The sequence below is a fragment of the Microplitis mediator genome, chromosome 5 (assembly GCF_029852145.1).
Source record: "Microplitis mediator isolate UGA2020A chromosome 5, iyMicMedi2.1, whole genome shotgun sequence".
In the NCBI taxonomy this organism is placed as follows: Eukaryota; Metazoa; Arthropoda; class Insecta; order Hymenoptera; family Braconidae; genus Microplitis; species Microplitis mediator.
This window is the reverse complement of record NC_079973.1, coordinates 13,409,364-13,435,127: the sequence shown is the minus strand read 5'-3', so window position 1 is coordinate 13,435,127 and position 25,764 is coordinate 13,409,364. Positions and strand designations below refer to the sequence as shown.

At 29.7% G+C, this 25,764-nt stretch overlaps 1 protein-coding gene and 1 pseudogene across 1 annotated transcript; one reads left to right on the top strand and one right to left on the bottom strand.

Annotated features, from left to right (window-relative positions):
- The first annotated feature begins 3,420 nt into the window (after positions 1 to 3,420).
- On the top strand, positions 3,421 to 7,089 carry LOC130668853 (uncharacterized; annotated as a pseudogene).
- A 15,889-nt stretch (positions 7,090 to 22,978) lies between these two features.
- LOC130668846 (probable serine/threonine-protein kinase clkA) lies at positions 22,979 to 25,253 on the bottom strand. Its single transcript, XM_057471334.1, has 2 exons — positions 25,086 to 25,253; positions 22,979 to 23,695 (listed from the first exon to the last, which is right to left on the bottom strand). Exons 1-2 carry the CDS (start codon positions 25,251 to 25,253, stop codon positions 22,979 to 22,981), a joined length of 885 nt encoding a protein of 294 aa, XP_057327317.1.
- Between the last annotated feature and the right edge of the window lie 511 nt (positions 25,254 to 25,764).

The window sequence follows — 25,764 nt, the reverse complement described above, 5'->3', positions numbered from 1 at the left end:
TATTCTTGACATATTGTTCATTCAGAAAAAAAATGAAAAAAAAATTTTTTAAAAATAATTTTAAAACCCTACCCCCCCTTAATACGAAGTATCAGAAGTAAAGTATATACTTTATATGAAAAAAAAATCTGATAAAATTATAGAATATTTTTTATAAACATATTCTGATAATTTATGCAAATTAATTATTATAAATTTTTAAATAATAATTATTACCTTAGATGAAATAATAAACTATCTATTAATTTTTCATTCAGAAAAAAAATGTTAGGAAAGTTTTTGTTTTTCTTAAAAAAAAAATGATCACCCAGATAGTCGAGGTGCGGGGAACTACCACCATATCCCGGAGGATGGCAGATGCCATCATCGTCCGTGACCCGGAGATTCGAAACTCAGTCCGAGAGTCTCGCTCTCTTCCCGGTTCGAATATGGGGACTGCCACAAGAACACGGAGAACGACATGCGTCATTAACGTCCGTGCCCGACGCTTAAGACCTATTCATTGGACTCTCACAGGGGTGACATTAACACAGCATTGGAAATCTTATATATTCTAACTACTGTTATGACGAGTACATGTGAGAAGCGCTCCAAGCAGTGCCATCTACCACAGAGTCGCGAAGTAACTTCTGAAAATTTATATATATACTATATATATTTTATAATTCAACTTATCTAATTTTTGTACGTATAGTGAAACCTAAGCTTACAATTAACCTTCTTAATAAGACAATTTATAAATAAATTGAGAACACATAGATAGCCTGAACTGGGATTCGAACTCAGACCATGTTGGAATCGTATCGAGTGCTCTTCCAGTTGAGCTATCCGGCCCTCTACTAGATTTCGTTCAATTTGATCTATAACTTATTGAGCCACACCGTCCATCATTTATTCTATTTTTATTTAAATACTACTACAATGGAAATAATTTTATTGACGAGCACGTTCCTCATTTTTTTTTAAACGAAACTTTCGTTAATATTGAGTTGTAAATGACGTTAACTTATCTTACTTATAATTAAATATTCATTTAGCTTCGAGTCCTCCCAAATTAAAAGTTCTGAGCAATAGTAACAAAAAATAATGTATTAGACTTTGCCACAAAGTGACCATTCAAAAATTTTTTTGAAAAAGAGTTGACTCATCTACACTTAAAAACGTGTCACAACATTGAACTGTTATTACGCTATTCGCGAACTTGTTAAAATACAAGGAAAGATGTGATGGTTGACTTACTGATATTACGAAGTGTTCGACTTAAGGCTACTAAAAAACACTTCTGTAAAACTATAAAAATGTTCGAAAGTAGATCAAAATTAGCTTTTCCTAACTTACTAGGTACGATAAAAAATTATAGAATTGAACATTTTTAATAAAGAGTCAAAAAAAAGTATACGAGAGTCAAATACAGTTTTTTTTATAGTGTTAAGTCCACGGCTTTGTTCATCGTGATTTCCGAAATTTGAAAATAGTTTTAGAAGAGATGGTCGTCATCACGTTTTGAAATTCAGTATTAAGCGAATATATCATTAATCGTTTTTAATCATTTCTTTCAATCGGAGGATATTGATTAGTGTAAATTTGCCATGGTTTAGAATTAACTGGTTTACTTAGTCGTGATTTAAGAAGACCAAATTTAAATCAATTTTAATTTTTGATCCGGGATGATGTCATAGTATAGCCGGACATTGCGTTCCATGTCTTCGTGGACTTCAACATTGGCGTGAATCGAAATAAAGACATACAAAAATTATCAACATGGTCCAGCTTTACTATGACACCACAGCATACACAAAAATGTATACATTTCGAAAAAAAAAAAACGACTTTAAAACCAACTATGACCAGCCTTTGACTCTTATCAGTATTATTGAAAAACGAGGTTAGGAATCGAAAATTTGCTTGTTATTAGATTTTTCTATATTTACAAAATTGATCACCTCAAAGTTCAGAATGGTCTTAAATTTGCAACTTCACTAATTATTTACTATCTTTCGGAAACCATAACAAATTTTAAAATTATTTTTTCCGAGGCGGAAATTCCAATAGCGTATAATCAACCACTTTTTAACCCTTTGATGCTTTGGGGTCTCGAGGGATCTTGGTGTGAGCTGTTTGGGGATAGCGCCAATCATAAAACAGATTTTACTTGTGTTAGTGTCACGATGAATTCCCTCTCTCTGTTCTTTAGTTCAGCGCTTGTGCTGCGACAGTGCCGTAGCTAAGATATACAGAATATACATACAAGTTTGTTTACATGATGCTAACCTAAGTATGTTCATCCGAAAAGTAAAGTCATTCAAATAATTGTACTTATATTGATTATTATTATGAACAATAATCAATTTGGGGGAGGGTGGAGCAGAGCGGCCCCCCCTCCAAAAAGTGATAAAAAAATTTTTTTTTTCGTTTTTTTTTTTTTTTTTTTAATTGTTTTTGTCATTAAGAATGTATTTGTTTCTCTTAACAACTATTTTTGGTTTTATATTACTCAAAAAAAATTTTTTAAAGTGTAATAAATCGTTCACTCTCGATTACCTTAATTACTAATTGTTATTTAATAAAAAAAAAAATCAATTCTATAGTTTTACTTTATTTCAACAATTTATCAACTAAAAAAAAAAATTTAATTTTTATAAATTTTTAGTGATCAAATTTGCCTCTTACATAGAGAAACGGCCGAAAAATATGAAAAAATAATTTTTAAGAAGTTTCGGTTGGTCCATTTTGCCCCAGGTGTTGTGCGTAGGGCTAGAAATGTGGGATTATACTAATTTTTTTTTAATTTGACGATAAAAATATGAAAAAATCACTTTTTCAAAATTTTGGGCTTGTTCATTTTGCCCCAAATGTCATGCGTAGGGGTAAAAATGCGCAAACATATCGGATTTATAGTAATTAGTTGAAAAAAAAAAATTTTTTTTTTTATCAAAATTCCAGGGTGGCCGCTCTGCCCCACCCTCTCCTATATTTAATTTCAATAATATATGATTAATAAATTAATAATTCTGTTACATTAATAATATATTCATTTGATAAAAGTTGATATGTGCTACTGAAAAAATTTTCAATTTTTTGATCACTTAAGTATGCCAATTGCACAGACTACGGTACTGTCTTCCATGCCCAGAGTTATGCCCGCTCTTACAGTTCTTCACTCAAATCCTTAGGGGGTTTCAAGGCCAAGCATTAAAGGGTTAATAGTCTCTAAAACTGAATTAGTGAATATTTACTATTTGCTACTAGATTTTGCTAATCTACTTTTAGAGAATATATAATATAATAAATTTGTTTTTCTCGTATGAAATAATTCTTAATTTAAATTTATACAGCAATGTTTGAAAACACTAAATGATCCAGACATTAATGATTTTTTATCAAAAATAAAATTATCAAACGAAACGATCGGAAATGAATCCACTTTTTCCAAGAAATTTATTAAATTTATCAAACAAGTCAAGGAAATTATGAAGCCACCTTATTTGAATAGAACGTTGATTATTTGTGTATCAACGTACGGTACTTCGTACTCACTTTCTCTCATAATGATATGGATTCCCGAAATTTTCGAAAGATTTGCAATGTTCGAAGAAAAATATCCTAACATGACTGCAAGTGTCTGCCTTGTTTCAGAAAAACTTTATTCAACAAATGCTACGCTAGTAATTCAAATAACTATATATACTATTGACCAATGTAATATGTGTAATTATTTCAAATTAATTAAGTGCATTTATAATTTTAACAGAAAAATGGTTTTGATAGCTATGCCTGTCCATATGAAATAGACCATACGGTCTACCTACGTACGATAATATTGTAGTGATCGGTATTTTAAATTAATATCACTTATACACTACAATGATAACACACTTATATTAGAAATAATAACACCACAATTAACAGCAGTAAAAGAAAGCAAAAGCAATATATAGTTTATTGAGATATAATGTTTGCTGTTTAACTGTCAATATAAGACTGACTGACTTTTGTCGCGTATCTATAAAACAAGAGAAGAAGGCATTTGTTTTCTAGCTATTCAAATATTTAAAAGATCAGTTTCATATTCGTTACACTACCCCTTTCTCAATAAATTATCGTCCCGATAAAAATTGTGTTGGAAGAATCGAACTTAATTGAAATTAAAACCATTTGCAATCTTGGTTCGATTTCGCTATGGTCCCAACACACCCTATCTATCATCCTACAGGGAAAAATACACCATAGCCCAAAAACAACCCTGTAGGCTAACGCAAAGATAATAAAAAAATAAAAAAAAATAGTCTATAGTTAAATTGAGCTAAGAATTGATAGTAAAAAAAAATAAAATATTCTGCTAAGAAGTTAATCGATACGTGTGATTCTATTTTCCTATTCGGCGAATCAAATAAATAAAATTAAAATGTAACCCTCCTCTTGATTGAATGGACCTTCAATGGGAATAGGATCAGGTACGGGATGGGAACAGGAACTCCTTCCTCTCCTCCTTGAAGGACTAGGAATGGACTCCTTCTCTCCTTCCCCAATGAAATTGGAAATATTATCTGCACATAATAGAAAAAACAAAACGAGTATCTCCAACATTTTATTAAATTTCATATTTAAACATATTTCATCATTACATTCTATTATTTATCAGTTATTCATTATAAACTTTTAGTGTGATCAATTTGTTACTTTTTCGATCTTAAATGCTCAATGTTCTACCGCTCGGCCCATTCAGCTCATATGCCGATATGTTATCTCGAGCTAACACATCAATGATTACTGAATAATACACGCAACGAATTTCAATTTTCCCCCTAAAAGTTCCTCGGAAACTCTCCAGGGCATCCACCTATCTCTCAGAAGTCGTGCACTACTTAAGAGAAATGTTGACTATGCCAACTCCGGATGGATCCCAAAGCTCCAGTCAGGATACTGTTGACCAATGATAAGTCCTAAGAATTCAAACTTTTGATTTGAGCTGAGCTCACTTAAACCAAAAGAAATATCCAGTCTCTCATCAAAGGCCCAAGAATCCCGGGAACCCCTTACAACGACTAATCGTTCAGGGTCCTCAGACGGACTTCCCTCAAGCTAATAACCGAACTTAGAACATTCCAGTCCTTATAGAATCCCGGGAATCCCTCGAACAACGTTACCACCGAAATCGTTCAGAGCCCTCAGCCAGACTTCTTTCAGAATCTCGGGAACTTTTCAACAACGTCTACAGTGTGGTTATTCAGGGTCCACTGTCAGACTTCTCCTAAGGACTATACCAGTCTTTAGCAGTCGTTCAGACATCTTCAATTCTATCAGTTTGCAAGATATCCTAGACTTACTAATTGACTACAGAATCCCGGGAACCCTTTACAACTTCTACACTGAGATCGTTCAGGGTCCCAGCCGGACTTCTCTTTTATTTTTCTTATTGATCACAGTACGGTGCAAGACGGTTTACATGCACGATTTTATATTTTCCTTTGGGGATTTTTCTGATTCTATAAGCTACGTTATTTAGCCTATTTTCAATTTCATAAGGACCCTCCCAATCGCATTGAAGTAAATAAATTTTTTTAATTATTTCCGTTAATATCGACTTTTCTTTTTTTTTTTTTTTAAATTTAACTCATGATAGTAATCTCAGCAGTTTCACAAAATTTTCCTATTTATCCGTATAAAACTTATTCATTGACTTGATAAAATACTTGAGGTATTATATAGCCCAGACAAAAATTTTCAAATATTACTATCTATTCAAAATCGTTTATCTATCGTTCTACATCATAGAATCATCCAATGTACCCGGTTTATTAATCATGTCAATCGATTACAAAACGAAAGAGCGGTTAGATGTCACGATATTTTTAGCTAATTTGTACTTTTTTTTTTTTTTTTAAATTTTATCTAACTATAATTATTATTAAATAATGATACATCACCAAATTTATCCTTTCTGAATTTCGAGTTGTCTATCAATTCAACTTCAACTCCTCAATTGATGCTAATAAAATATTCTTCCGGCTTCACTGTTTTGTTAAAAAAAAATAATAAGACTACCCGGAGTTTAATATTTTGATCACTATTATTTTATATTTTTATCACACACGTAATTACTCATACCCGCACTTTAACACAAATTAATAGAAATATTTTCACAACACTAATTCATTAATCCCGAACTTTTTTTTTTTTATATGTAGTACATCACACAAATAAATTCAAATACGCACTTTGACACCGATTAAGAAAAATATTTTCACAAAACTTAACTATTTAATCACTGAATTCGTTTAAATTATTACACGCACTTGAAATCTATATTATAAAATATATTTACAAATTTTAATTAATTCATCACCGTATTTATCTATATTACTACGCGAACTTTACCACTATAACACATATCCACAGAACTTTGTTTTTTTTTTTTTTTAATTCATCACCGAATTTACTTATTTTACTACACGCACTTTAATATAATAACACATATTCACAAAACTTATTTAATTCATCACTAAATTTATTTAAATTCACACGCGCACTTTATCACAAATTAAAAAAAAAAATATGTTTTCACTAAATCCGTTTAATTAATCACTGAATTCACATCTTTTTTTTTAATATCAAAAACACGATCGTTTCAAATCTTTGCCTTTCCCGTCGCGTCGCAATATTTTGACAGCTATTTTTATTTTATATTTGTAAATCCACACGAAGGTTACGCGCACTTCTGACACCAAATTTTAGTGATTGGTATTTTAAATTAATATCACTTATACACTACAATGATAACACACTTATATTAGAAATAATAACACCACAATTAACAGCAGTAAAAGAAAGCAAGAGCAATATATAGTTTATTGAGATATAATGTTTGCTGTTTAACTGTCAATATGAGACTGACTGACTTTTGTCGCGTATCTATAAAACAAGAGAAGAAGGCATTTGTTTTCTAGCTATTCAAATATTTAAAAGATCAGTTTCACGTTCGTTACAATATTATGCCTTGCAGCCGTACCCGCAGCAGTCTAGTTACCACTTTTTATCGATAAACTCGGATATAAGTTTTACCTCAGTAATTCAAAGATTTTAATTTAGAATTTTAAATAATATAAGGGAGAATGGGGTAAAATGAGACACCATATTTTATCGAGCATGATTGCTACTCGGCTGGGTGACCGCTTAGCCACGCGTCGGGCTCGAACGGAGGTCTCGATCTTCCGATCGGTAAAATCGGAATTTTATTGATCATTAGAGCTTCGCCTCAACCGCACAATTAAGGAGGTTCATCGGATAATCACTTTTCTTACAATATCTTTCAATTTTTAAATACAAATACTTTGAAGTGTCCTGTATACGCAGGAATTTTTTTAAATAGTCCTTGCGGTAGTAAATTTTGAAATATTAACAATTAAAAATCGTACGTTTAACATGCATTCCCTATGTTGACCGTAGTTAGAGTGAGAATTTTATTAAATAACAATCATACTTTTCTTACAACATTTTGCACGCCTCGGACGCGATAGCGGGAGAGGTTGTGCTCTATAATCGACTTGTCGTGAAAACGGGATTTTCCTACCTTTTAATCATTTCTGCTGATTTCATAAATCACCTCTGTGGAAAAAAAAGTACACCAATGTCTAGAGAAAATTCTAAAGAATAATTTGGATTTAATTAAAAATTTCATTTAGCTACACTATAATAAGAAAAAAATTATTTAACATGAGACTAGTTGGACGTCAATTGGGAAGTCCGTGTGTGAGCAAGATATCTCTCGAAAAACTCAATTAATCAGTCCAATTTTTTTTTCGATAGCTTCAGATTTTAGTAGAACAGAAGACTTTTAAATATTACTACTGTAGTCCTTCTTGTTCATTTATTATCAATTAAAAACTGAAAACTGATTATGTTTACTAATGCTTAATCCGCCATTTTTCCCCCACAAATATAAGTAGGCATGATTATCATGAAACTTTGCTGATATTATAAGGCTCCACTTTACCATCAGATAATTTTTTTTTTTTTTATTATATCGTGTGACAAATCGACTTTCCAACTGTTATCCAATTAACTAAATTAAAAAAAAAAAAATCTGTCTATCGGTTGACCCTGCGGGTCAGCCCCAAAACTTCCCGCTGTTTTCGAGCTCTTTGAGCTTGAAAGCATTGTTGTGAGTACATTTTCGAGCTCTCCGAGCTCGAAAATACTATTGTATCCCATTCTTTTCGAAAAAAACTGTTTTTAGCATTTCTATCTCCCACGATATCTCACGAACGAATCGAGCGATTTCAATGGTTGAGGCGGCAATCGACGCGTTTTAGTGAGTTCTAGAGCTGATTAGATTTTGAAGTCGATCGTTTGAGTCGCTTCTGAGAAATTAATAAAAAACTAAAAAAAAAAAAAATTTTTTTTCCGTAATTCGCCAATATTTTCGAATCTACTTGATCAAATGATCTGAAATTTTCAGAAAAGTTGATGGCCAACAAGCTCTTTCGATTACTGCCTTAACCTTCCAAATCGGTTCATTAGTTAAAAAGTTATAAGCCGGTCCCGACTAGAAATTTTTAGGTGCACCCACTTGGGAACCAATTGGGTTGCCCAATGGGGACCCTACGTTGGGATGTAACGCAGAAACGTACTTGGGCCCCGATCGGGCAATCCCAATAGGTTCCCAATTGGGTAAGACCTACGTAATCCCAAACGTGCGATCCCTATTAAAAAAATATTAAATTGCAAAAAAAAAATAAAATAATTTTAATTAGATCCGAAATGTAATGTATGTTTTAAATGCGTTACTCAGAGCAATTATATATGATTTTGACTGATGAAAAAATCCCGATGACTGCTGGGTGCGAACCTGCATCCTTCCGATCCAAAGTCTTTGATGCTATCCACTGCGCTGACCCACGTATGCGATCGCGTGAGTGTAAATAATATATTCATCATAATACCAAAGAATAACTTGAAGAAATAAACAATCCGTGATATAATAATCGACGTACTCTTTGTATAAATATATTATTATTCTGTACTTTGTTTAATTTTTAGCCAGTAAACAAAATATTAAAAAAAAATTAAAAAATTTTACGATCAAATGGATTACCAAATTAAAATCTCAAGGTACTTCAAGTAAATCAAGAAAAAATTAGTCGATTAAAATTATACTAGAAGAAATTGAAAAGAGAAGAGGGAGGGACACAAAACAGAATATCCTATTCAGAAGAACTGAAAATCAATTTGATTTGAAAATTAAATAAATTTGATAAAATGAAATTATTTATAAACAATTTAGATAAATAAAAAAGTAATTTTAACATAAATATTGTGTACGAGTGTAAAATACAAATTTCTTTTATTATCAAATTTTTGAAAAAAAAAAAATTTCAATAACAAATTTCAAGCCTTTTAGATTATATATGAATCATAAAAGTTATTAAAATAATAATAATTTTTGCATTAGGATATCCCAACGAGTTCCCAATTGGGTCCCAATGTGGCAAAACCAGTCAAAGTTATTTATGATTCCATTGGGATATCCCAACGAGTTCCCAATTGAGTCCCGATGTGGCAAAACCAATAAAAGTTATTTACTTTTGCATTGGGCTATCCCAACGAGTTCCCAATTGGGTCCCACTTAGGAAAAACTGATGGGTAGGTGATTTTTGCGTTGGGATATCCCAACAAGTTCCCGATCGGGTTCTGACTGGGATAGCCCGACTGGGCATGCCACAGCGATTCCCAATTGGGGCCCAATATATGTATTGGGACAATTTCTAGTCGGGGTCACACACACACACACACACACACACACACACACACACACACACACACACACACACACACACACACACACACACACACACACACACACACACACACACACACACACACACACACACACACACACACGCACACATACATACAGACACTCGGACATCATTCTAAAAATAGTCAGAATAGCTTCATAGGACCTCAGAACGTCGATATCTGATGAAATTTCGATTTTCGCGAATCGGCGTGAAAACAATAACTTCCCAATTTTTCGAAAATCGTCGATTTATAGCGGGAAGTTAAAAATAAGAAATGTCTATATGTTTATTTAAAAATTTTGTAATAAAGAAAAAACATTAATAATTAATTTTATTGTAGTATGAACGTTCGAGGCGTGCACTTTTGGATTTTCCAAATTTTTTTTTATTTTTTCTCTACGAATATGTTTTACCGAGTTACAGCATGTTGAAAATCACCCAAAAATTTCGAATTGTTTTTCTATCCCTTAATTTCTGTGACCAGTGTATTTATATATACATATATATTAGGATCCCTGAAGAGGTAAAAAATGTTATTTTCGTTTCGAGTTTCATTTTTGATCATAAACCTTTTTTTTTAATATAAATTGTATACGAAAATACTAAAGATATAAGCCGCATATATGCTATATGACTGGACTTTATGTTTTTGCGTGCGGGTCTTTCTATACGTATTGCACTAAATAAGAAAAAAAAGTAATATATACTTTGTTTATTATAGATAGTGAAATTTCACGAGGATGGATCAATAACGTCAGTGACAACATGTGATTGGAATCTTAATAATACATATACATGTATTCGGAAAAAATATGATGTTCCTGAGAATTCTTATTTAACTTTTGTCAACGATAAAGTTGTTTTTAAAAGTAAGGATTCTGCCAGTTATCATCGTAGGAAAATTGAATTTTTCAACAGCATTGGCCATGAAGAAGCATCATGTCCAACTGAAACCAGCGGAATCATCGCTATTAATAACGATAATCACAAAGTTCAAAATTGTACCTTCGATAGTATAAACGGTTCACTTACTATTAGAAATCTAGATAAGAACAAATGTACCATGACCATTAATCACGATAGCAATGAAATTATAATTGATAACAACAGTGAGAATATTAATAAAATAATAATTAATGGTAACAGTGAAAGAATAATTGTAAACAATCGTGATAGAAATATTGTTGAAATAATAATTACCGGTAATAGTGAATATATACAAGTTAATAATCGTAATAGTAATGTTTGCACAATTACTATCATTGGTAACAATGGACGAATTGATATTAACAATGTGATGAATAACGTGAATGAAGTAACTGTTAAAGGATTAAGAGGAGTTATTAATACAATTAATAAGGACGAATTGCCTAATGTTAACACAATTAACCCTTTAACAGATGACGAAATCGTACCCGCGGTGCCAATTGCTTCTCAATTTTTTTATGGATAAATTTTTATCTTTAATTGTGAGGACTTCATCACGCGTACGGTACTTGCTCGCCAAAGCTTACGGATAAACACTAACGCAGATACGCGCTGCCCGCTTGACAGGCCTCATAGTGGGGGCAATGCCCAAAAGCGTTAAAGTGTTAATACTCCTAATTAGTAAATTACTGACTGTCAAATTAATTAATTAATAACAATAATAATTCACAATAAATTAATCAGATAAGATGACATATAATCATTTAAGACCATGATCAGATTTTGTGATCACATATGATCGAATTGTTATATATATGATGATATGTGGTTGTATATAAATATATATATATATATATATCCCTATATACAATAGGGTGTTTAAAAAAAAAACGATTATTTTTTTTATGGTATCCAAAAATTGAAAGTATAACTAAAAATAAAAATTTTGGTACCATTCTGAGCTCTTAATAATGATATTAAGGTTTGCCTCAATCCATTTTTCTATTTTCCATTTAAATAACACGGGAAAAAAAATTTTTTTTTTTAGAATTTTCCAGCTCATAAACCAATCAACGGATTTTTATGCTCAACAAATGTTTTTGTAGGAAATTGAAAGCTCTACAAAAAAAGTCTCTTATCATTTTTTGATAAATCTCACTGTTCAAAAGTTATTTAAGTTTCAAGTCAAATTTATAATAAATTTTGAGATTTTTTTACTTTTCCGGCGAAACTATCAGTCTTATTAAAAAATATCACAGGAACTTTTTTGTAGATAATTTTATTCCTTACAAATTATTACAGATAAAGTTTTTCGAAATTCTGCGTTGTTTTCAAGTTATTTCCATTTCAATGCCAAGCTCTTAAAAAAATAGATTTCTGATTAATTTTAAGAGCTTGACATTGAAATGAAAATAGATTGAAAACAATGCGGAATTTCGAAAAATTTCATTCGTGATAACTTGTAAGGAATAAAATTACCTACGAAATAGTTTGTATGACATTTTGTAATAAAACTGATAGTGTCGCCAGGAAGTGAAAAGATCTCACAATTTACTATAAATTTGACTTGAAACTTGAATTACTTTTTAACAGTAGGATTAATAAAAAAATGATAAGAGACTTTTTTTGTAGAGCGTGCAATTTCCTACACAAAGTTTTATTGCGCATGAAAATCCGTTGAGTGGTCTGTAAGCTAGAAAATTCTAAAGAAAAAAAAAATTTTTCCTATGTTATTTAAATGCAAAATAGAAAAATGGATTGAGGCAAACCTTAATATTATTATTAAGAGCTCGGATTAGCACCAAAATTTTTATTTTCAGGTATACTTTCAATTTTCGAACACCAAAAAAAAATTTTCTTTTTTCTGAAACACCCTAATATACAACCACATATCATCACATACCATATATATCTTTTTAGAGTCATATCACCACATACCATAGGATATATATATATATATATATATATATATATATAGAGCAGTACATGGTCATATGTGGTCATAAATGATGATATTTAATCTCATATATATTAATATATAATCATATCTTATAATTATTCTCTGGAAATGTTTATGGTAAAATAATTACAATGCGATTGTACATTTTATATTGATTATAAATTTAATAAACATTCTATAATAATAATAATAAAGAAAATAATATTTTATTGTACTAATTATTAATATAATTCATATATGATTGTATGTTGAAATATAATTTGATTAATAAGTAATTACATAAAAAAAAAACTGAGAATATTCATTTATAGTTTTATTCCGAAATTTCATAGAAAACTTTGAAAAAGAGACATGATAATTAATTGAAAACTTGAATAATTTCTAAATCGTTATTTAAATAAAATTATAAAAACTATAAAGCACACCTGCGCTTTCGCGCTTGAGGTGTGCAATTGTTTAGAGTTCATTATTTTCAATAATTCATAAGATTGTAAAAATGTACTTACTAGAGATCGTACATAAGTTGTAAATTCATGACGTTTAGTTGTTTTTTCAGGAAAAAATATTTTTTTGCGATAAAAACAATTGAAATAAGTTACTGGTACTTAAGAGTATAATCCCTGATTAAAAGAAACGATTCGAAACAATTTGCAATGTTAAACTCCCATAAGAAGGGCGGGCGATTCAAAAGTATTCAACGTATTCAAAAGCATTAAAAAGTATTTAAAAATTTTTTTTTTAAATCGTTTCAAATCTTTTCTTTTAATAAGGGATATCAAATATTTATTATAAACTTAATTTGTAACATTCAATCACAATTTATTTTATTTTTGTATACAGAATGAGGTTTAATCGCACACAAATGTTTAAAAATAAAGTGTTTTGTTCCATATAATAATAATAAAATACATGTAACAAAAATTAATTCATTAAATTTACTTGATAATAACTACTGATTTGTTACAAACTAAATAATACTAAGTAAAAATATTCGTATAAATATTATGATACTGAAGTTAGCCGACATCTAATAATTTTTGGATTTTTCGCAACACGATAAATTATAACGAAAAAAATATTTTGAAAAATTGCACCAACAGTTTTTTTTATTTCCCACATGTGCATATTTTTCGTTTTATTTTTTTTTTAATCAATTTTTGAAAAAAAAAAATCCGAAAACTTTCAATTGTCTGTCAACTTCAAGATCATTAAATATTTTATTGTAATTGTTTCAAATCTTCATTCGATAGAAATTTATAAATATCCCTTATGAAAGTACTTGGGAGTTTCAGTTCTTGGAAAATATCAAAAGTTAAATCAATAGCATTGAATCAAAATTTTTTTCTTCTCTCTGCTTTTTTTAAGCGGTAATTTATTATTCCAGCATATAGTGGAAAAATAGACTGAATGGCAGAATCTAAAATAGTCCTATCACTAACATATTTTAAACTTAAAGCTAATTTGTGTACACATTTATTATACAAAACATAATGATACGTTACATTACTTGTACCAATAAATGTTATCTTCATTTTTTCAATTTCGCTTATGCACTGGCCGCGTAATTCGCCAAATTTTTTACTATTTATGACTGCTAAATTTTCTTCATTGACATAAAAATTCGCCGCACTACATTTCGCAATATGTTCCGTAATTGCATCATCAACTTTATTTTAATTATGTTGTCTTGGAGTATTGAATGCTGTTTCACCACGATTGTTTTTTAAATTAAAATCAATACCAGCATTAAGAAGTTGCCTTATGATATTATCGTCAGTCGTATCCATCATTGCGCAATGAAGTGCTGAATCTTTAAGATCTGTCACTATATTTGTATCAATCATATCAAGATTTAAGAAAAATTTTACTGCATCCGAGTTTAGCTTTAGGACAGCCTCATGTAGAGGACTTACTGCATAATCTTTCTTTGCACCCTAGTAGAAATGATATCGAGTTTTTAGCCAGTAACTAGCCAGTTCAACTAGACTTAAACCAGTAACTGGCCAGTGTAATATCGAGTTTCTGTCAAGTAACTGGCCAGTTTTACTAGAGATCGAACAAAACATGGCGGCTTCAGTGAAACTATCAATTTTGAATATTGAGGTTATCAAGGGTTATAAAAAATTGTCAAATAAAATAAAAATAATGTTAAATAAACGATATGAGATAAACGTTTAATTTATATTTATTTATATTATGAAATAAATAACATCATTAGATTAATAGAATAACAACAATAAATCTGACAATAAAGTAATTATTTTTAATTGAAGAAAATTAAAAAAATATTTCCACGTTAATATACACAAATTTTAATTAATTCACACTGTTTTTCAATATTTTTTAAAACAACGACGCGTACAGATTGACAGAAAAAAATAAACAGACACACACACTAGTAAAGGTACAGTGTCGGTGTGACCAATGTTTATGACTTAGTTGTAGGTGGCGCGATTTCGAGTTTTTACTCGATATTACTGGCCAGTTACTGGTTTATATCGAGTGAAAACTCGATTATTTCTACTAGGGCAATATTAACATCTGAACCGTAGGCCAGAAGAAGTTTTATAATTGGTAAATTTCCTGTAATAGCAGCAAAAATTAGTGGTGATCCAAAAGTATCAGCATCAGGATTCGGATCAGCATTATTTTTTAAAAGTAGCTCTACCATTTTTAAATTCTCTCCAATAATAGCGATATTTAATGGCAGAGTGGCAATAACAGCTAAATGTCTATTAGATATAAATGTCGTATAAGAACAGTCTAAGAATCGTATTAAAAACTCACGAATTTCTACATGACATCGATGAAAAAAAAAAATTTCCGAAAAAGGAGATAAAACAAGAATTTTTTTACTTTTTTTTTGTTTACGTTTTATTCAGTTTTTTTTTCTTTATTTTTCGTTTTTCGGAAATTTTTTTTTTTCTTCTCTTTAACTTACATTTTCTGAATAACTAACGCAAAAATGAAAGAAAATCCGAAAAAAATTGATTTTTTCATTTTGGTAATGATTACACAAATTAAGGAACAAAACTTGTTCCTTTAATTGTTTTGTAAAACTTTGAGCAATCGGCCCGGACAAACGGTTCAATGGATCAATCTGAAAATTTCCAGGGTTTTTGGGAGTACATTAAGCTGTAAAATTACCTGGCAACATTATTTTTTTTATCAATATTCGCAGAGTAGCGATGAGTCGACTAAAAAACCAGAAAATGGCCATTTTTTAAGGGTTTTTCAAATGGATATCAGGGATGAAAAAAAATTTTTTTTCGAAAAAATCGAAAATGGAGCTTGAAGAGAATTTATTCAAGTTTCTTAAACTGCCCTTTAAATTACTGTGCGGCCATTATTTTCTGAGATATCAATAATCCAAGACAAAAGGATCCTTTTTCATTTGAAGGCTGATATCTCAGCAGCAAATTGACGTACAGAGAAACAAAAAAAAAAGCAAATTGTAGTTGAATAAATTTCCTAAGCGAGCCATGAATTCGTTTTTTAGAAAAAAAATTTTCCCGGCCCCGTAGACCTTAAAAACAAAACCAAAAAATTTAGAAAAATTTTGTCTCGACCTTTTTCTTATGATTCCGCATAAACCGTGGCTCAGAAAATTATTTTGCTGGAAGATCTTCAAGCAAGAGATTTCAAGCTTCGATTTGCTTTTATTTATTTTTTCGATACGATCATTTTTCACAAAAATACAGCCTTTCAAAAATCACTAAAAAATTTATAAAATTTTTTTGTTCCTTTAATTTTTTAGATAAGTGTATATTTATTCATTTATCTTAAAACACGAAGATTTAACTAGTAGAAATATTTTAGCCTTAGGCTTATGTACATTTTCTAACTGATATTAACTAAATTCGCAAATTTAGTGTCAATGGTTCATTAGTTCAATTTATTTCAGTACCTCATGCTCAAAAATTTACGAGTTAAATTTACGAATTAAAGAGAAGGAGAAAACATTGAGGAGAACGGAACTATTCAGAGCGGAACTTTATAGAGATTTTACTGTACGTCATATAATAATTTGTATCCGTTATACTGCAACAAATGTTATAAAGCCTTAGGTCCCAAGCCAATAGAAGAAAAATCAATTTCAGTTTCGAGAAAACTGCTTTTTTTGAAAAGAGTGATTTTTTTCAAAACTCCGGAACTCCGAGTGGCGGAGTGAATCCGGAGTGAATTCGGATTTTATTTCACTCCCAATTCACTCCGGATTTTTTACAGTGTGGTGTTCATAAATGATCATATATTATCATATCTGTCTAAATTATTGTGAATTATTATTGTTATTAATTAATTCATTTAACAGTCAGTATTTTAATAATTACCCTGTTGAAACAAACTCATAGATTCTCATAAAAAAAACATATTTTTCTATGAGACTTTATGAGCTACAAAATTTTCTATGAGAAACGAAAAATTTGCTCATAAAACTCTTTATGAGAATTTATGGGTTTTTATTTTGTTCATTATCTTAAGCGATATATCTTATACAATTTTTATGGGAATAAATGAGAATTTTTATGTTATGAGATACTATAAGTTAAATCGTCAGAAACTTCTATAAGATTGAATTAGATAATTTCTTTATGAGTTTTTATAAGTATTTACTACTTTACTCTTAATGAGAGTTTATACAGAATATCCTGATACGTAAAAGTCTCTCAAATTCTCATCAATTCTATTTATGTAAAAACACCTACGAGTTTTATGAGTTTGAATGGGACTTTATCTAAAGTTGAATTCTTTTAAAAAATTTTAGAGTATTTAAAAGATTTTATAAGACATTTCCGCAGAGTGATGAATGCAAAAATTTTAAAAGATTTAATGAGTAATTTCAGTGCCAAATACACATCAATTTCTCATAAAAATATATTTATGTGGTTACTTAATTTATGAGTTTCTAAGAGACTTATCTAACAAGAAATTTCTCTTAAATTACTATTCAAATGTTCAAGTAAATAAAAAGTTCCTACATGATTATTAACTATATTATTTCTACTTAAAAAATTTGAAAGAATTATAATAAATTTTATTTCTTCATGTTGAAATTGTCATCTTATGAGATCCGATGAGAACTTAGTATAGGGGAGGGTGGGGCAGAGCGGCCCCCCTTAAATTTTGATCAAAAAACAAATTTTTTTTTTTCGACTAATTACTATAAATCCGATATGTTTGCGCATATGTACCCCTACGCATGACATGTGGGGCAAAATGGACAAGCCCAAAATTTTGAAAAGTGATTTTTTCATATTTTTATCGTCAAATTAAAGAAAAATTAGTATAATTCCACATTTCTAGCCCTACGCATAACACCTGGGGCAAAATGGACCAGCCGAAACTTCCGAAAAAATTATTTTTTCATATTTTTCGGCCGTTTCTCTATGTAAGAGGCAAATTTGGTCGCTAAAAATTTATAAAAATTAAATTTTATTTTTAGTTGATAAGTTTTTGAAATAAAGTAAAACTATAGAATTGATTTTTTTTTTTATTAAATAACAATTAGTAATTAAGGTAATCGAGAGTGAACGATTTATTACACTTTAAAAAATTTTTTTCGAGTAATATAAAACCAAAAATAGTTGTCAAGAGAAAGAAATACATTCTTGATGATAAAAACAATTAAAAAAAAAAAAAAAACGAAAAAAAAAAATTTTTTTATCACTTTTTGAAGGGGGGCCGCTCTGCCCCACAAAAAAAAAATTTTTTTTTTCAGAATTTTGGCAAAATTTCCATAAATTTGTTCGAAATAGGACAAAAGTAAAGTGATCTTATGGTTGAAAGCCACAAAAAATAATAATTGGCTTAGGGGGGCCGCTCTGCCCCACCCTCCCCTATATGATAATGATATAAATTTCTCATAAAATCTATTTTTCGAAAACGCTAGATTTATGAGATTCGATGAGACTTTTTTAAAAATCAGTAACTCTCAGAAAATCTTTTACTGTTAGTGGATTTGTTGTGGTCAACTATTGAAAAATATGAAGCTTAATGACATCCCTTATTAAAAGGAACGATTTAAATCGATTAGAAAAAAAAATTTTTAAATAATTTAAAAAAAAATGTTTTTACCTACGTAATGTTTGAAGATTTTACATAAAGAAAAATTAATATATCTACACGGAGAGAAATTAATTATTGTATCTACAATACAAAAATTGTAATTTTAACTATCTAAAATGGTAATAACATTTTTCAGTGGTTATACTGAGTAGTATTACTATTGAAAATGATAACAGTTACAATTGATGATGGTAACGGTTACTATCGAAGATGTTAATTGTAATTATTAAAAATTATAATTGTTACAATCGATGATGGTAACTATTACTATTCAAAGTCGTAAAAATTCTTAACTAAGAATGTGTGTGTGCATGAGTGTGCGCGTGTGTGTATGTCCATGTGGGTGTATAAGTGCAAGCGCGCGCGTGCGTGTGCATGTGTGCGCACCGGCGTGTGTGCATGTGTGCGGGTAAATATGCACATGTGTGCGGGTAAGTGTGCGCACCCGTGTGTATGTACATGTGTGCGAACCCGTGCGTAGGTGTGTGTGTGTATTTGTGTGCATATATATATGTGTGTGTGTGTGTGTGTGTGTGTGTGTGTGAAATTAATCACTTCCCCAGTTAAACAAATTACACATAGACAAGCGTCAGACTATAACGTTTATATTTTAATTTTTTATTAGCTTAGATGGTCATCAATATTTAGGCTGATAGTAACCATTACCATCAGGTTATTAAGAATTACGATTTTTTATAATAGTATAGTAATTATTTAATATAATAACAGTTATAATTTTTGGTTATCATAAATAATTGTAAACTTTACCATATAGATGGTAGATACTACCATTCAGATTGTTTATTTAATAATTTAAATGATATTATCAATCATATAATTCAGTTTAAAAATTGTACTATAACTTGATGGTAACTTTTACCATAAAATTCTCTCCGTGTAGAAGCCTATTAATGTTGAATGATATTTTATAACCGCTTAAAACAATAAGACAAAACTATTCTCGTATTAATCTTCATAGTGACATTGCAGTTGATTACTCATACGTTCTCGTATAATAATAAGTCAAAAATGCCTTTCCATCTTATTAATTCATTCAAAATCGCTTAAAATGATAGAAAGATTAAGGATTTGCATATAAAACCTCATAGCAAAATTTTAGTCGATTATTCATACGTTCACATTTAATTATAAGACGAAAATCGTTTTCAACTTTATTAGTTCATTCAATATCGCTTGAAATGATATAAAAATCAACTATTCCCTCATAAATCCTCATAGGGACATTGCAGTTAATTAATTATACATTCTCATATAATTATCAAACGAAAATCCCTTTTATTCTCATAAATTCATTCAAAATCACTCGAAATGACATAAAGATTAAGTATTTCCTCATAAAACCTCATAGGAAAATTGCAGTCGATAATTCATACGTCTCATCTAATTATAAGACGAAAATCCCTTTCAATCGCATAAGTTAATAAAATTGAAAGGAAATTTCGTCTTATAATTGAATCAGAACGTATAATTAAGTAACTACAATCTTCCTATGAGGTTTTATATGGAAATAGTTGATATCGCTATATCATTTCAAGCGATTTTGAATGAATTTATAAGATTACACGGTATTTTTGTCTCATAATTTAATGAGATGGTATGATAAATTAACTGCAATGCTTCTATAAGATTTTAATGGATATAGGGGAGGGAGGGGCAAAAGGGGGTACTTAAGGAAATACCAAGTTTTCGAGGACTCAAATACGCTAATTTTTTTTTTTTAATGATATTCAAAGAAAATAGAAGAAATTTTCAGTTACCGTTGAAAAAAAAAATTTTCATTTCTGCGGGCAAAGTGTGGGGGGGGGGGGGGGGGGGTACCCCCTAAAAAAGGTAAAAAAAAAAAAAATTCTGGATTTTAAACGAATTTGATTAAGTTGAATTTTTTTGTAAGTAATTTACATGAAGAAAAATTATATTTTACATGTTTATTGGATACAAAAGAAGAAAAAAAATTGTTAATAGTTTTTATCATAAAACAAACGTCATTAATATTTTTCAACTGACAATTAATTTTTGAAAAAGTTTACCAAATCAAATTCAAAGTAACGCTTAATTATATTTACAGAAGTGATTTTGGAATGTTTAAAAATCATTTAAAATATAAAATTTTTTTTTATTAAATTTTGGGGGTACCCCGTTTTGCCTACTCTACCCCCTTTTGCCCCCCCCTTCCCCTACTTAATCGATGATTTATCCGTTCTCATGCAATTATAAGACGAGAATCCTTTTTAATCTTATAAATTCATTCGAAATCGCTGGAAATGATATAAGATGACTACTTTCATATAAAACCCCATAGGAACATTACAGTTAATTTATTATACGTTCTCATATAATTATAAAACGAAAATCCCTTTCATTCGCATAAATTCATTCAAAATCGCTTAAAATTATATAAAGATCTACTATTTCCACATAAAACCTTATAGGAAAATGCCAGTCGATTAATCATACGTTCTCATTTAATTATAAGACGAAAATCCCTTTCAATCTTATAAATTCATTCAAAATCTCTGGAAATAATATGTGATGACTACTTCCATATAAAATCTCATAGGAACATTGCAGTTAATTATTATACATTCTTATATAATTATCGAACGAAAATTCCTTTCATTCGCATAAATTCATTCAAAATCACTCGAAATGACGTAAAGATTAAGTATTTCCTCATAAAACCTCATAGGAAAAATGCAGTCGATAATCCATACGTCTCATCTAATTATACGACAAAAATCCCTTTCAATCTCATAAATTCATTCAAAACTGCTGGAAAAAATACGATCTACTATTTCCACATAAAAGCTCATAGGAACATTGCAATTCATTTTTTATACGTTCTCATATAATTATAAAACGAAAATCCCTTTCATTCGCATGAATTTATTCAAAATCGTTTAAAATTATATAAAGATCTACACTGAAAAAAAATTTCTCTTTGGACAATTAAATTGGTTTTGTTAAATTCTGTTAAACTAAAATTTATTTGGGACATCTAAATTTTATTACGTCAATATAATCTATTTTATCATTTTTAACAAATGATTTAATAGACCCTATTTGGTTGACATTAATATTTCTCTCTCTAAGATAATAAAATCATTTGGTAAAGTTAAGAAAATGTTTATTTAAGGGACAACTAAATTATTTTATAGTCCAAATAAATCCAAATGTTAAAGCAAAGTATTGTTATATTAACTCTAATAAACATTACTTAGATACAAAAATATATATTTGAACCTAATGATTATTGATTTAAAAAGTTATAATGTTAGGCAGCAGCAGCGGGAGTAGTTCGGTGCTCGCCACTAGATCGCGCCCACCATTTGTGATGTCCCTGGTAAGATACTTATTTCAGAGTTTTTATATTCGCCAGCTTGAAGCATTCATGGGACGGATTATCCGCTGAAAATTTTTGATTATAGTGGTATCCTATATTAGTCTATGACATTAATGTTTAATATTAATGTTTTTTCTGAACAATTTTTGTCATAGTACGAAAAAAATTAAGTGGCAAGGAAATAAATTATTCTTTTGAATATGCATTTATTTAACCGTTAAATAAATATTCTGTCATTTTAAAATAATATTCAATTATTATTAATAACACATTCTCTAAAGATCACTCATATATTTCATTATGACTACTTTATAAACTCTACAGGTAATTAATTTGATTTTATGCTTTCTACTAAACGCGTAATTATCTTTACTAAATATTTTATAGTTTCCAATAACTAGTTTTGTTGGTGGATTATAAAATATTTAGTTAAAATAACCAAATATATGATTGGCAATGCGGGCAATCAAATCATTTTCTTGTCATAACTAAAATTTAGTTGTCAGGAGAAAATTATTTTCTCAGTGTACTATTTCCACATAAAACCTCATAGGAGAATCGCAGTCGATTATTAATATTTTCTCATTTAATTATAAGACGAAAATACCTTTCAATCGCATAAGATTATTCAAAATCGCTTGAAATGATAGAATGCTCTACTTATGATTTCATGTCTCATAAAATATCATAAACATAAAAAACATTCTAAATTTCTCATAAAAATTTTATCAGATTTTATGAGAACTGAATAAAAAATAAGAGTTTTGCGTTTTTTCTCATACAATCGTTCTATGAGAAACTATGAGGAATTTCAGTGCCAAATACACTGCCATTTCTCATAAACTTTCTAGGGTAAATATTTTTTTATGGGAATCTATGAGATTGTTTCAACAGGGTAGGAGCATAAATTGCGTTAAAATTAGTCCACCAGTACATACTAATTGTATTAATTACTCCTCTTAATCCTTTAACAGTTACTGTATTCCTGTTATTATACCCATTGTAAATATCAATTTGTCTATTGTTACCAGTGATACTAATTGTGCAAACATTATTATTAAAGTTATTAACTTGTATATATTCACTATTACCGGCAATTATTATATCAACAATATTTTGAACATGATTATTTACAATTATTCTTTCACTGTTACCATTAATTATTATTTCATTAAAATTACTATTTCTGTTATCAATTGTAATTTCTTTGCTATCATGATTAATGGTCATGGTATTTTGGTTAGTATCTATATTTTTAATAGCAAGCAAACCCGTTATACTATCGAAGATACAATTTTTAACTTTGTTATTATCGTTATTAATAGCGATGATTCCGCTGGTTTCAGTTGGACATAATTCTTCTTCATTGTTATTGTTGTTGTAGTTGTTGTTAAAGTCAGAATTAATACCATTATTACTGGCAGAATTTAGACTTGTAAAAGTAACTTTACCGTTGTCTACATGTACACCCGAATTCTCAGGAGCATCATAATTTTTATAAGTACATTCATCTGGATTATAAATATTCCCATCACATGCGATCACTATCGTCGTTGATCCATTGGTGAAAGTATAATCAAGCTATGATAAACAAAGTATATATTATTATTTTTTTTTTTTTATTCAGTGCAATACGTATTAAACGACCCGCACGAAAAAACATATAGTCCAGTCAAATAGTATATACGCGGCTTAAATCTTTAGTATTTTCGTATATATGCTATTCTGCCGGCATATATTTCCGGATATATATTTTTTCTTACGAGGTACATTACTAGCTTGTAGGAAAAAAATTCATTCGTATTGAGTTTTAATTCTAATTGACAGTTTTTTTTTATCATACCGATGCCAAAAGTTCGTATTCTGTCCCTAATTTGCGGGATGAAAGTGGTAAATTCTAGCCCGACTAATAAAATTAAAAAAAAAAAATAATCGCTATATTTATTCCCAGCTAAATTTAAAAAAAAAGTTATATTTTTTTCCGGCTGTCAAACTTCATTGACACGTTCAACCTAACCCAAGCTAATTTCTTCCGTACTTGTTTACAATATCATAGGTAAAGTAAAATTAAAATTTTATGGTATTGTAATTCCTCAGTATTATGATATTTTTATAGTGAAGTGTATTTATAAATAAATTAATAGAAAAAATTATTTTGGTTAATGATTTATGTCAAACAATTCAGTGAAATAATTTTGAAAATTAAATTAGGGTGACTTACTCACTTTCTATCATGTACATACTTTTTAATTTATCTGTAATTGAAATAAAAGTCGAATAACTAAGAATTTAAATGAAAATACCTGTTAAAAATTAAAACATAATCATTTAAAGACTTTATTTATTTTATCGAAAAACAAAAAGTATGATTATAATTTTTATTAATTAATTAGAGTAACAAGAGTATAATCAATAACATAAATAAAATACGTAATCAAGAAACATTAGAGATTAAGTTACTTTTAATGAATTGATAAAAATAAAAAAAATGGCAACGATAATAAGTTCATGATAATCTTATTCTTTCTCATCTTTTTTAACATAATAATAATTATTAATTGTAAGATTATTAATTTTACATTTTTCGAATTTTACAACGTCACTCGAAATCATTGATTTTATTGCATCCGGTATTACATTTTCATTACACCGGCACACAAAAAAAATTAAGTAGAATGTGCAGTTGACCGGACCGACCTACGGGTACGTATTTTGGTCCGCTGAATCCGAATTCGAGGTCAGTTTGACCCCTACACCCTCGAAATTTCGAGAAAACTTCAAAAAACCGTAAAAATGATGAAAATCGGCAGTTTTAATGATAAAAAAATTTTTTGGAACTAAACTAAGCGTGATTTTCATGTATTTCGATCCGCTGAATATGAATCGAAACTTTATTGAGACCATGAGCCGTTTTAAAAGTAAAAAAATCACACAAACCCTCCAAAATTCCGAAAAGTATACTATAGTATACTCTATTATAGTATATAGTATACTCTCCAGTAGCCAAGTTTTCCACTTCTGAAGAGCTGCAGTCGCTTAATGGCGACGCCTGCGAGCCTGCTTTCTCACCCTGACCAGACGCCGATACTGAGGCTCCGATTCCCTGCATCGTAAAGTACTTATCACTTGTACCTGCCATGACGGCACACACGCCGTTAACCCAGGGACTCTGCCAGATGGTTCTGTTGTTCACCGTCACCACGTGGAGGTGCCCTGGTTACAGGCACAAGCAATTAAGTCTTCAAAAGTCAAACACGAGAATAAACAAACCAAAAAAATTACTTTTTTCGGAATTTTGGAGGGTTTGTGTGATTTTTTTACATTTAAAACGGCTCGTGGTCTCAATAAAGTTTCGATTCATATTCAGCGGATCGAAATACATAAAAATCACGATTAGTTTAGTTCCAAAAAATTTTTTTATCATTAAAACTGCCGATTTTCATCATTTTTACGGTTTTTCGAAGTTTTCTCGAAATTTCGAGAGTGTAGGGGTCAAACTGACCTCGAATTCGGATTCAGCGGACCAAAATACTTACCCGTAGGTAGGTCCGGTCAACTGCATATTCTACTTAATTTTTTTTGTGTGCCGGTGTTATCGAGCTGTTTTATTATTTATTTTTATTTAATTTATTTTTTATCAAATTGTAATT

Excerpts from the sequence above, each read along its gene's own strand:
- LOC130668846 (XM_057471334.1), bottom strand. The coding sequence starts at position 25,253 with ATGGCAGGTACAAGTGATAAGTACTTTACGATGCAGGGAATCGGAGCC. Across the intron at positions 23,696-25,085 it reads ATACTATATACTATAATAGA|CTTGATTATACTTTCACCAA; the intron begins GTATACTATAGT and ends TGTTTATCATAG.